This window comes from Gymnodraco acuticeps, unplaced genomic scaffold, assembly GCF_902827175.1.
Source record: "Gymnodraco acuticeps unplaced genomic scaffold, fGymAcu1.1, whole genome shotgun sequence".
Lineage (NCBI taxonomy): Eukaryota > Metazoa > Chordata > Actinopteri > Perciformes > Bathydraconidae > Gymnodraco > Gymnodraco acuticeps.
Genome location: NW_022989843.1, coordinates 2,196,033 through 2,209,419, shown reverse-complemented (window position 1 = coordinate 2,209,419; position 13,387 = coordinate 2,196,033). Strand labels below are relative to the sequence as shown.

At 40.4% G+C, this 13,387-nt stretch overlaps 1 protein-coding gene across 1 annotated transcript in view; it reads left to right on the top strand.

Moving 5' to 3' along the window:
* The window catches only part of adamts12 (ADAM metallopeptidase with thrombospondin type 1 motif, 12), a 36,278-nt gene that overhangs the window by 348 nt on the left and 22,543 nt on the right, over positions 1-13,387 (top strand). Inside the window, exons 2-8 of the mRNA XM_034238335.1 lie at positions 125-483; positions 8,199-8,376; positions 8,507-8,709; positions 8,824-8,907; positions 9,540-9,664; positions 9,803-9,952; positions 12,165-12,308. Of these exons, the coding sequence (XP_034094226.1) occupies positions 125-483; positions 8,199-8,376; positions 8,507-8,709; positions 8,824-8,907; positions 9,540-9,664; positions 9,803-9,952; positions 12,165-12,308 (1,243 nt within the window). The remainder of the gene's footprint in view (positions 1-124; positions 484-8,198; positions 8,377-8,506; positions 8,710-8,823; positions 8,908-9,539; positions 9,665-9,802; positions 9,953-12,164; positions 12,309-13,387) is intronic.

Genomic DNA, 13,387 nt, shown 5'->3' with positions numbered 1-13,387 from the left:
TATAATGCATTCATCATGACTGTAGAAATATGCATGGTTTAGTGCACATGAATAACAGTAAGCATTACAGGTACAAATTAATGCATCACAACTGATTTCTATTGTGTTACATTTTATTCTGCAGGTCAGTTGTCAGAGTCAGATCTATCCACTGTTCACCCAGTGAAAACCACAGCTGATGGAGAGTTCCTCTCCCACTCTCTGGCTCACCACTTCAAAGGTGGGCGAGTCAGGCGTGACCTGCGACCCCTTGGTTTGGAGGGACAGGTTTACTACAAGGTCAACTACAAGGGTCGCGCTTTAATGTTTAATTTGACTGCTAACAATCACCTGGTTTCAAGTGGCTACATCCTGGAGAGGAGGAACGGCAGTGCTAACAGCACTGAGCATCGTGGCGCTGACAGGAACTCCTGCTACCTCCTCGGCACAGTGGAAGCCCCCGATGTGTGGGGAACTGCTGCCATCAGCACATGTAAAGGATTGGTAAGGAACCACACTGTCTGACATGCATATCAAGGGAAACAGATTTTTAAACCTCCATCTCATTCATCAATTTGAGTCCTATGATCCACTTTAAGAGTCCTTCACCCTCCACTGACAAAATCTAGTTTCTTTTGACAGGCAGGTTCTTTAATACACAGGAGAAAGGGGGCATCACTCTGGGGAAGCTGGTATGTGGTTTAGGCACTCATATTCTGTTGAGCAAACCCTTCCATCTGACAGTGCCCTGTGTGTTAGTTTGCCCTTCAAAGACTTCCTGACAGTATTTGCAGAACGACTGTGCTGCAGACCCACTGACGGCTACTGCTTCTCGGCCAACCATAAGACCCTTTCTGTCTTCTTTGTCCTCTGATGTTTCCCTCTGTACTTTCACCCTCACTAATTCATTGATTAATTTCACTCTGCAGCCCCCCTTGGACGTGCAGTGTTACTTTGTTCTCTGTTGAGATAGAGCTTCAGTAATAGATTTTGGCAATTTCTTTACAGACTGGAACAATACGGTCTGACAGATGGAGAGACCAGAAATAGGGCCATATGTTTTGTTCAGAGAATCTGTGCTTTATAACTTTGACTGAAATGTTTTTAATCAAAAAAGAAGTTCAACTACAAAGAAGAGAAAACAGCTGGTCAGCAGATAGACAAAGGAGCAGCTGAGCATATGAAACGTTTTGATTATTAGAAGACACGACCAATTCTGGAGAAATGTATGGTGCACAGACTATGAGTATTTTAGACCTTTAATGTCCAAATAAGAGTTGAAATACACTCTTCCCCATATAGCACCCCAAATTGGATGAGGTTGTGAAAAGGGAAGAACTTCCTCCTCAGAAAAAATGGGATGTGTCAGTTTTAGTCATGAAGAAGGCTTTGGTGTTCGTGTTTGATTTTGTCACAGCAGGAATGCCTCTCCTGCAGGGTCTTGCCTCCTCCTCTGTTATGTTTGTGTGGGTTGCACTGCTTCTTCCTGCCAAATCCTGTAAATGCATATCATTAGAAAAGTGTGTTATGTCACTCTAAATTCCAATTATCGACAACCTACCGCATTGAGAGGATTTATATCCGCAATCCTAAATGCTCCAGTGTGTCCCTTCTCTCCAACCTACATGGGAAACCACCATGATGTATTACACTGATTTTCTGCTCTGTAGAAGAAGGTTTACTGCAGCTTAAACCACAGAGAGAGACCACTAAACATGAGGCTCGGCCATGCAGATGTGGGAGGGAAACCCTGCCAGCTGCTGTGGAGGTCATTCCCCCCTCAGGAGACAGATAGAGATGGACTACTTCAAAAAATAGATTCATGATAATATTTTGTTTATGTTGCACTAGCCTGGAGTTACTTAAGGCTTTAAACAAACATAAGGAACAAAAATGAAATTACTTGTTTTGTAATTGTCTTATATGTTCAATCAACTTTTATAAAGGACAAAAAACATCAGCAAATCTACAATTTAAATAAGCAGAGCCCAGCAATTTCTTGACAATTTGCTTGAAAAATGATTGAAATGAGAATGATATTTGCATTGATATACTAATAGACAAATCTACTTATTGTTTAATCTCAAAAACATGGATAATTAGTTAAAGATGGCTTCAATAGTGCACTGCTAAGTACCTCTTGCGTTGATCAACACGATTAAAGTCTCATATTTAAATTGCCCTTGCCTTTGTTGGTGAAGCAAATGACTTAGTGATATGTTTGCAGACTTGTCAGGAAGCAGCTGTGTACATGCGTTTAGTAGCAGGCTGGTTGTCCTGACTCCTGATCTGTCACCTGGCTGTGTTTGGTGGACTAAACAAAAATAATTGCGACCGGTACAGAGCAGGTGAAGGATTATGACTTTTGAAAGCCTCAATATGGGCTTTACAACTTCAATCACAGCACTTAAACTACCACTGCTGGTTGAGAAACATTGCCTCAACAAATAGAGCTGTGCTGCAGTGTGCCGTATATACTTTACAGGTGATTATGACCTGACGAAGTTCACCTTTACTATTCTCTGTACATGTCAAACTATGAAGTTGAGTCATTTGATGGGGGCCGCTGTTACTTTTTTGTTCCCGAGGGAAAACTTTCAATTCAGGAAAGGACAAAGATTTCTCAGCGTAGTCTTTGGTAATCCCTGAGGCACAGCACAAAGATCATGCAAGTTCAGACCTGTTGAAGTGGTATTTTCCCTACTTAAATGCATATTTCGTACTATGCAGATGAAAAAGGATAACGTCTTTGACCTCTGAGGAGGTAAGAAATTAGCCCACGGGCACAATTGTCTTGTGAAGTAAAACAAATTAAACTGTAGGCAGTGAAACCAGTAATTAACAAGAATGAGTTGTGGTGGAATAGATGCAAGTTTAGAAAATAGTTGTGATTAATCATATTGCAGTAATGAGTATCATCTACCCCCCCCCCCCCCCCCCCCACCTCTCCCTGGGTCCCACTAATCCCTGCTGAGGCCACAGGCTGTGTAACAGCAGAGACTTTATTCCAGACCCAGTTGGCCAGCACTACAAAACCCACAGAAGCAGGAAACGGAAGTAAAGCAGTTCCACATGGCCATCTATTTGGAACACAGACCTGTGTTATGGTAACCTCCCCTGGCTCTGGCACCTCACACCCAACACGCTTCCTCTAGGTGAGAGGAGAGGGATTCATGGAGAGGAGGGGGAGAAGGGCAAGAGGTGGTGAAAGTGAATGGCAGTCCAATGCAGAATGAGTTGTCAGAGCATTACCATTCAATCCAATCCAATCCTCTATTTTTAAATGGAAAACAAAGTCCTAGTTGGTATCCTTTGAAGTTGTCTTTGATTGTTGAACACAGGCATCACACAGGATCTGTACATGGTCATCTAAGGATCGCAAGTAACACCATAACCAAGAGAGTGCACAAGCAGAGCCTTGTAGGCTGCGTTGCACAGCAGGACTGCATTTGGTATGCAGATCATACAGATCACGCAGAGCATTGGTCTGAATGTTTAGATGGGCCTCTCCGTAGCATTCCTTCCTGGTTGCTCTGCACACCACCACCTGCTTCTCGCAGCTCGATTAGAAGTTTAACACTCAGGAAAACATATAGGAGACGGCAGGGAGGCACGATAACAGAGAGCAACAAGCATCCACCCTTATATGGATGCAGCCTGTCCTCCTACAAAAAACGACCATATAGGTCGATTGTTCAGCAGCTAAATACGACCCAGGGTCACGTTTTCAAGTGTAGCACCTCTAGTGGCCGTGTAAGAAACAACATGCTCCTGTCGATTGCAAACGCTCCGGAGGGTCGTTTATTCACAAATTACCCTCTGGAAAATCCTAAATTGTGGAATAGCTTGGCCATTAAAATGCTTTTTTATTAGATTTCTAGCGAGAAGTGTATATTGTACTTTTATAATCTACGTCCAGTGGATGTGTAGGATCTACAGTTTGATAGATATACGAAGATAATTTGAGGTCTCGCCAGGAGAACGTGTACTGTATATGTAAAGTTAGCATGGGTGAAAACAGTATTTCCGGTCTCGAAGTTTTCATAATAAAACCGGAAGTATTCCCCACACTGTCAAATGATTACACAGTGATATCTCCATTACTCATCCACTAAAAAACATCAGTTTATCCTTGTTAATTACACAATATTGATTGGTTTAAATTGTGTACAATGCTTTTGTGTTTTTAACCTTCGATTCGGAAAAACAAATAGTTTTTTCGGAGTTTAGACACTCCAGAGTTTCCGAAGGCACTACACTACCCAGAATCCCCAGCTATCGTTTGGGACTACAACATCCGCCTTGCTTTACAAACCCCGTGATTAGCCCTCAAGCTCTGTGATTGGATGTTGGAGTGGCAGTGCGACAAGGTTACGCCGAATGTCAAACAGCTCTTTGAAATGGAATGGAACCACGCCAGACTATCCAAAACTGGACTTGGACGGGTCCAGCCCAGCCCTCCCCCCCAGAATTACACATGCTGGCTATTGTGTGTTTCGCAATATGTTCTATGGCACGTCTCTACTGGGAATTGTAGTTTTATAAGACGTTTTCGTATTTCCCACAATTAGAAGTTGCCAGTATTAAACTGTATACATCCCTGGAGGTTTAGGGGATACGAAACACATTGGTGTTATCAAATTTAAAACATATCATTAATACATGGGTGAAAATAGCTTGTGCCCATAATGGGCAGCATTAATATACCCACATGACAGCTAAGGTCAGAAGAGCTTTATTTAACAGCTGGTCTTATGTCTGTGACCCCTCCTGTTGTTAATTGATAAGCCTGAAACATGCACTTGTCAAGGTTCAGATGCACATTTAGCAAATATGGCAGTAGCCATCGATCATCTTAAGATAAGATACTTTATTGATCCCAAGTTGGGAAATGTTTTTGTTACAGCAGCATGTACTACTTTGTTATACTCCACTACAATTCAGAGGTCAACCTGGTATTTTTACTCTACTACATTTATTTTTGTTACTTTGCAGATTCTGATTAATGATGTGAAATATAAACAACCCTTAAATCAGACTTTCGTTACACCTGAGTAAAATTCAGCCTTATCAGTTTGTCTGTTTTGCACATCCTCCTGTTAATATCTTTGGACGTCCTGCACTAAACTGTTTTATTGTAGAGATCACAGTATCTTCTTGATATTTTCTATTCTATATTTCTATCATTGACCCCTATTTTGTATGTAGGCTACTCTTAATATTGAAATGTTTTCATAAAAATTAAACTTATTCAACAACTAAATTCAATAACGTGCTTTAACCACTAGGAGGTACGGTTAAGACCAGTGGTCTAGTTAATAACACATAATAATATCAAACATAATATGACTATTCACTTTATTGTGAAATTAAAACAGAACGGTAAAGGAAAATACAGTTTCAGTCTCTCAATGTGAAGCTTATGCATTGTACCATAAACTTTTATAGACCTGTAACAGTCAACTGCATGAGGAGTTGGAAAGGTAGTTCAGAAAATCAGTAATATCTTTAAAAACTACAAAAAAATCCCTTTCTATCAGCTGTGCACCGTTATGGTGTAAATACAGACTATCTACTTATTGGATCAAATATAAAAGTCAGCCGAATTAGTGTTGATACTGCAAGGAGACGTATTGTGCGAAAAGAAATGGAAGATGTTGTTTAATTGTTGATATTTTATGGTCCACGTCACGTATTCAGTTTTGGCGGCATCTCTTCCAGTTTGTCAAAAGGTCTTCTGATCAGGGCTCTATAAATACATATCTACGGCAGATATGTAATATTTAATGCAGCCGAACCGTGTATTACAATGCCGTTATGTGATGACTTTCAAAGAGAAAAGCAAGAACACTCGGAATAAAGTATTATTTTATTTTTTTTAATGTTTTCCGATTTCATATCACATAAACACCATATCCCGACGTGCATTGCGGCGTGATTTTAGCCTATCAAAACCTCTGAAAAAAGAAATGTGTCTCTCAGAATCGAAAGAGAAAACCCTATGGGAAAAACACAAAAGCATTGTACACAATTTAAACCAATTAATGTCGTATAATTAACTAGGATAAACTGATGTTTTTTAGTGGATGAGTACTGCAGATATCACTGTTAAATCATTTGATCATTGGTTTTATTATGAAAACGTCGAGACCGGAAATACTGTTTTCAACCCGTAACTTTACGCTTGCCGCATATACACGTTCTCCTGATGAAACCTCAAATCATCTTCGTAATATCTATCAAACTATAGATCCTACATAACGACTGGACGTGGATTCTAAAAGTACAATATATACTTCTCGCTAGAAATCTAATCATAAAGCGTTTTAATGGCCAAACTATCCTACAATTTAGGATTTTACAGAGAGGGTTATTTGTGAATAAACGACCATCTGTAACGTTTGCATTCAACGGGAGCACTAGAGGCCGACAACTTTAAAACGTAATTATAGGTCGTATTAAGCGCTTGAACAAACGACATATTTGGTCGTAATAAGGGCTTAAACAATCGACCCATTTGGTCGTATGAGTTGGAGGACTTGTTGCATGGATGACAAGTTCTTCTACTATTCGTTTTGGCTTGTAGAAAGGAAATGCAAACAATTAATCTTAATCTGGTAGAACGTTTATCCTGGCAAAATGGATTGTATGCATGAGATACAGAGCTACAGAGAAATCTGCTGATTTTCTTCTGCACAAGTCCGTTGGGAAGCTTTCCCAGCTGACCGTATCAGCTTGCATGCTTTGTGGATGAGTCTAGCACAACTCAGGGACCCCTGGCTGCAGGCCACACTTTGAGTCAGTGGAAAACTCTGTCTTCATAATTTGTTTAATCAGGGTTCTTTAAAATAAAGCAAGCTCAGACATAAACGATGGACTTTTTATATTGTGTGCACGTTCCTCTTGTGGTTATTCATTGAACAAACAAGCCAGAGATAGCTTGGTTTCATCCTACAAAGTTTGTCTTATTTGACAAGGTTCAGTGTAACAGGTGGAGTAATATAGTCTTTCCAAAGGGAATGCCCTTCTAGATTTGTACTTTCTGAACTCTGTGAATAAAGCAATTGGATACTCCAGTCAGAGCTCTGCAGACTTCTGAATACTTGTAGTTTAAAAAACGTGTCCCAAGAAACACACATTAAAGTTGTCAGGAGGACCCAGAAAGCTGAACAGTGAGTAACTGCAGCCGGCAGCAGGGTAGACCCCTGAGACCACAACTGGCCAAACTATAAGCACTGCATGAACTTACTTTTCACATCTGCCTTTGGTTTCTATAAAAACACTGAGAAAAGATCCAAGAATAAGATGCAGAATCGTGTTCTAAGAATTATTTGTGTTGGTATGTTTGAATCAATATGTGTGCATGTTAAGTCATTTGCTTTTTTAAATTATCTTGGAGAAAATGTGTCTTCTGTCTTTTGCAAGTTGGTTTAGGGAGAGAAGGGAGGGTTCATCCGGGAACAGTCTGGGCTTGTTTGGAAACACACACACACACACACACACACACACACACACACACACACACACACACACACACACACACACACACACACACACACACACACACACACACACACACACACACACACACAACTTAATGATGGGAACTTGCAAACATTTATTTTAAGATAAAACATTCATATATGTGTGTTTACAAGAAAGAACACATTCGACAGAAGCCTTTTGTGTGTGTTATCGTCTACATCTTGTGTCTCTGTACACCAGCAGAACTCACCGATCAGCTAATGAATAGTCTGCACCAGTAAGAACATGCATGGCATACTTAGGGTAACGTCTTTTGTATAACTGCAGCAGACAGAGAATGTGCCTCGGGGAAGGAGAAAGAATAACATATTCAGATCTGTTGACTAATGATGGATTTCACCCTGATGGAAACTACTGAGGAATGGCTTTTCCACCAGGCTTTACAAGAGAAAGCTGAAGCTCTATCTCTGACTTTTAAATGTGGGAGTTTTTTTAAATGCTACAATTTTTGATTTGTTGTTGATTTGCATGCTAGCTAGGCTGTAACTTTTGTGTTTTCACAGTCTGAAAAAACATGACATTAAAAAGAGACTTAAAGCTGCATTATGCAAGATTTTGGGATCAGATTCATGATTTTTATTTAGCCAAAGTGATCGAAAAGTAATCTTGCTCTGCCTAGGTCTACACATTTCTACTGATTGCAACTTCATCTTTGTCATTTTTATTTTCCACAGAGAGGCTTCTTCTCCCTGCCAGAGGGACACTTCTTTATTGAACCAGTCCAGAACTCTGCTGAAGATCCTGTAGGGACGCCAGAGCCTCATGTTGTCTATCCAAGAGTTACAACAGAGAGCCAGAGAACAAAACGCAGTCTTGAGCCAAACGAGACACCCAGCCTCTGTGGAGTTCAAGGTGTGTGTGTGGAACTGCAGATGTTTGTGTTATTGTACAAAAAGTAGCTTTTTTAAAATCTTTCTGCGCCTGTGTCAAGCAAGGATAATCCTCAAGTGACCTGCCTTTTTCCCTGTTTTCCACAATTTAGATGCTCTCAGTGACTTTGTCCAAGTGGAGAGGGAGAGGGAGGAGTGGGAGAGGGAGCAGCAGAGCGAGGATCCTCGGCCCCGCTCGCAGCGCTCCGTCAGCAGAGAGCGGTGGGTGGAGACCATGGTGGTGGCGGACGCCAAGCTGATAGAATACCATGGCAGCGATAATGTGGAGTCCTACATCTTCACCATTATGAACATGGTGAGGGGTTAGAATCAGCATTTACTCTTTACATGTGCTTTCACCCATTCTCAGTTTTTGCACAGCTGTTACGTTTGAAATACTTTTAGTGCTGAATGAATTCTATGTTGACAGGTGGCAGGGATCTTTCATGATGCCAGTATTGGGAATGCTATCTACGTCATCTTGGTTCGCCTCATTCTACTCCAGGGAGAAGAGGTAACACTTTCCAAGAAATGCTAATATATATATTTTTTTCTTCCACAATGCATATATTAAAGTTGGAACAAGAAAGTTCATGCCTATCAATAAAGCATTCCTCAGCTGGGTAGTTATAAGGTGAGGTAAAGTTTGAGACTCCATTTGGCTGTAGTTCAAGCTTCTGAGTATCCAGCTAAAGAAACAAGCTACATTGAACATTAAGTAGGCCTACTCACCTTAAATTACATCAGACTTCCACGTGTCTCTTCGAGTGGGAAAAACTTGATCCTGACTGATCACGAAAACAGTCAAAATCCAGTTTGGCTCAATAAAATACCACACAAAAAACCTTATTTGCAGAACTGAATTGGCTTCCATTGACAACATTGATAAATCAAAATATCTGTTATCACCTGGTAAATGAAATTGAATGTAAATTGACGTGTGGTCCTGCTGGTACTATGCTCATACTAAAGTAGATGAATACTTTAATCTAAACATAGTCTAAATTCACTGTAAAATAAGGAAAATCAATGTTTTTCATTATAGTCAAAAATACTCTCATAATCTTCTTAAATGACATGAAAAAAAATCAAAATGATGCCAAATAAGAGCAGAATTTTGGCTTCTAACTCTGCGATTTGTTACAGAAAGAGTTGAAGATCGTTCACCATGCAGACACCACTTTGGCCAGTTTTTGTGCCTGGCAGAAAAACCTCAACCCCCAGAGTGACACCCACCCTGCTCATCACGACGTGGCTGTGTTGGTCACTAGGCAAGTGACACACACATAAGCATTTTTAGGTCAGCTTTACAAATAGATAAGAGAAAGTGGATACATTGTATATTTTGATGTGGGGTTCATGTTGGCATGTACATAATTTGCCTTTGTCTGTCCCCCCCCCCCCCCCAGGAAAGACATCTGTGCTGGGATGAACCAGCCCTGTGAGACGCTGGGTCTGTCCCACCTGTCTGGGATCTGTCAACCGCACCGCAGCTGCAACATCAATGAGGATTCAGGACTACCTGTCGCCTTCACCGTCGCTCATGAAATGGGCCACAGGTGATTTTTAATTGCTGTGTGATGCAATATAAGTATAATGGGCAGAGATGGCAAAAGTACATACATCCTTTACTCGAGTAGAAGTACAGATACTCATGTATAAAAATACTCTGGTAAAAGAAGAAGTACTGACTGAACTTCTTTACTCAAGTAAAAGTAAAGAAGTATGGGCTTCTAAATGTATTTAGGTAAAAAGTACCCATAGCTACCATCTGTTTTATAGAGTAACTGACCTCACTTTATATTAATAGAACAATAATGTCATTGTTAGCTAATGAATGTTTCGATGCTGAAAATCGGCAAATTGACACATTTTTAATTGGTCCCTCTTCTTTAGAGAAGACCAGGAAGTGAAGGATACACGAATCGTGTTAAAATCATGCAAGGCACGCAATGACAAGTATAAAGTATAAAGTACAGGTATTTGTGTTAAAAATGTAAGAAGTAAAAGTAAAAAGTTGTCAGAAAAATAAGTAGTGGAGTAAAGTACTGATACCAGAAAAATGTACTTAAGTACAGTAACGGAGTATTTGTACTCCACTACTTCCCACCTCTGATAATGGGCGATGTGACAAAGACAGAATCTCGTTCGTATGATGGTTACCATAGGGATACACAGTTGCGTTATCAAATATCCTAGCTTTATTACATTTGCTTATAAGTGAATGGGCTGGATAGTATCTGGTAACCAGACCTTGGTTAAAAAAAGATTACTTGAGAATGATGCGAGGTGCATTTCCATGAAAGTAAATGTAAATGTTTTACATGTTTATGTTTTTATGTTTTATGTCTTGTCCTTCTATGTTTATTTGTAAAGCGACCTTGGGGTTATGAAAGGCGCTATATACATTCAAGTTATTATTATTATTAAAGAACATTTTATTTTGTTTGCCTCTTAAGATAACTGCAGCCACCTCCCCAATGTTGAATCACATCAAGATAATGAACATTAGTTTTGTACAACTCTTCTGTTTTCTTAATAACTTCACTGCTTTGTACTCCCAGCAGTGGCGAACCGTGGCTATCACAACTGGACCTTCTGTAGACACACACATCCCCCGCCGCCGCCCCCCCCCCCCCCCCCCCCCCCCCCCTCCGTGGCATTATAATGTCCGTCTTTTCACTGAAATGTCGTCTTGAAAAGGGGTACTCACAACAATTCCCCAACAACTTCATCTTCACCTGTTGCACTTGTCATTTCAACGTTAAAAACAATAAAACGGCATGAATTGCTTCGTCGCATTCGTTCTAGATCCTCTGTCTCGAGCCAGTTAACTAGCGGGCCTTCTAGAGTACCTGTACCTGTAACTGTATATCTGTAGACTTGGTATGTCTTAAATGTCCGGTTAGGATGTATTAGAACGAAATCTAAAATGAAAATTGTAAATAAGCCATCTGTATGTCAAATATGTCTTATATGTCTTAAATGACATGATGAATTGGAAATGGGGGACCCTGATGTAAACAAGACGAAAGTCTTTCTCTGGTCTGCATCCCCTTAACAATTGTATGTTTTGAGCTGTACTGTACTGTACCCAATATACAAGCTGTTAATAAACTTTTCAATCAATCAATCAATCAAACCCTGGAACCGAGGGAAAGTCTGAAAGAATACGCCCATTGGCTACAAATCAATATATGATTGGTTGATCAAACTGTCAGTCCAAACGTACGCTCTCATTCAGTGCAACGGCCAGGGCATTCTATCAAGGATGTAGAATACCTTGGTTGAAGGACAATATCTGATTGGTTGCTTTCTTTTCTAACACAAAACCACTGAAATGCGTAGTGCATGGTCCGAGAAGGACAAACAAATCAACGTAACACTGTAATATTACAGATCAACAACACAGATACGATTCTCATTTATTAATTTTATATACATTTTATTTATATAATTACATCGATTTTTTGTTTGTTTTATCTGAGTGTTCCAGGGTATTCTCTGAATACCTTGAAGGCCCTGACGGTTCGCCACTGACTCCCAGGTAATGATGTAGGACATGTACAAACAAAAGGGATGTAAGACTTTGGAGTGGATTTCAAATCAGAGGATTGACGCTGTAGACATTTTATTAAGATAAAGATTTTTCAGAGGTTCAATCAGTATTTGCAGGTCCAAGAGCTGAAGGCAATCCTGGTGAAACATGTTTTATTTTGTTAGGAATCGGATAATAACATAATTGGTCTTGCTGGTTGTGTTTGAACACAGCTTTGGAATCCATCATGACGGTCAGGGGAATGACTGCGAGCTGGAGGGGAGGCACCCGTTCATCATGTCCAGACAGCTGATGTACGACAGCTCGCCTCTCACCTGGTCCTCCTGCTCCAAAGACTACATCACACGCTTCCTCGAGTAAGGCTGCATTCATACTTTATTCTGAAGCCATGGATCATAACATGATTCTCTTACTGTTCACGCTGTTTTTTCCAAGTGGTCTAGAAATTGTGTGCATTTCCAGGGTTGTGAAATCATTGTTTGAATTACAGTCATTCCAAACAAGCAGTGACTCTTAATATTAAAGTGAAAATGCTGGTGCAGATTTGAAAGGAGGTGGTGAAAATTATTGAAAAAAACCTGCAATGGTAGAACAAAAATGCAGTTATAAAGACATTCATGTGTAGCAAACCATGACAATCTCAATTTCTAGGGGGCAACAAAGATCTTACATGCCAATATGCTGTACAAGCACAATTCATTTACAGCCAGAAAATCCAACAATAATGAAAGAAAAGCAAGAGGAGCCTCAGGGAACATACGAGGGCGGTCACACTTGCACAAACAAGGCAAGGCAAGGCAAGGCAAGGCAAGGCAAGGCAAGGCAAGGCAAGGCAAGGCAAGGCAAGGCAAGGCAAGGCAAGGCAAGGCAAGGCAAGGCAAGGCAAGGCAAGGCAAGGCAAGGCAAGGCAAGGCAAGGCAAGGCAAGGCAAGGCAAGGCAAGGCAAGGCAAGGCAAGGCAAGGCAAGGCAAGGCAAGGCAAGGCAAGGCAAGGCAAGGCAAGGCAAGGCAAGGCAAGGCAAGGCAAGGCAAGGCAAGGCAAGGCAAGGCAAGTTTATGTATATAGCACCTTTCAGCACCAGGCAATTCAAGGTGCTTTACTAAAATGAAAGACATTCAGACAAAGGCATTTAAAAACAGTAAAAGATAATAAAAGAAACATTAAAAGAAAAACAAAAAATGAAAGACATTAAGAAAATGGCATTTAAAATCAGTTATTAAAAAGAAAAGCTAATAAAATAAACATTAAAAGATAAAAGTTACAGTGCAGTCTAAGATATGAATAGTTCAATTCTTTCGGTTCTTGATTTTTAATTTATTCACAGAACCTCCCTTTGGAAATCCGAACATTTCCGTCCCGATTGTTAATTTAGACTGATTGTTTTCACCATGTTATGCTCGCATGACATCCACAATCGGACCCTCAGGAGGGTGTA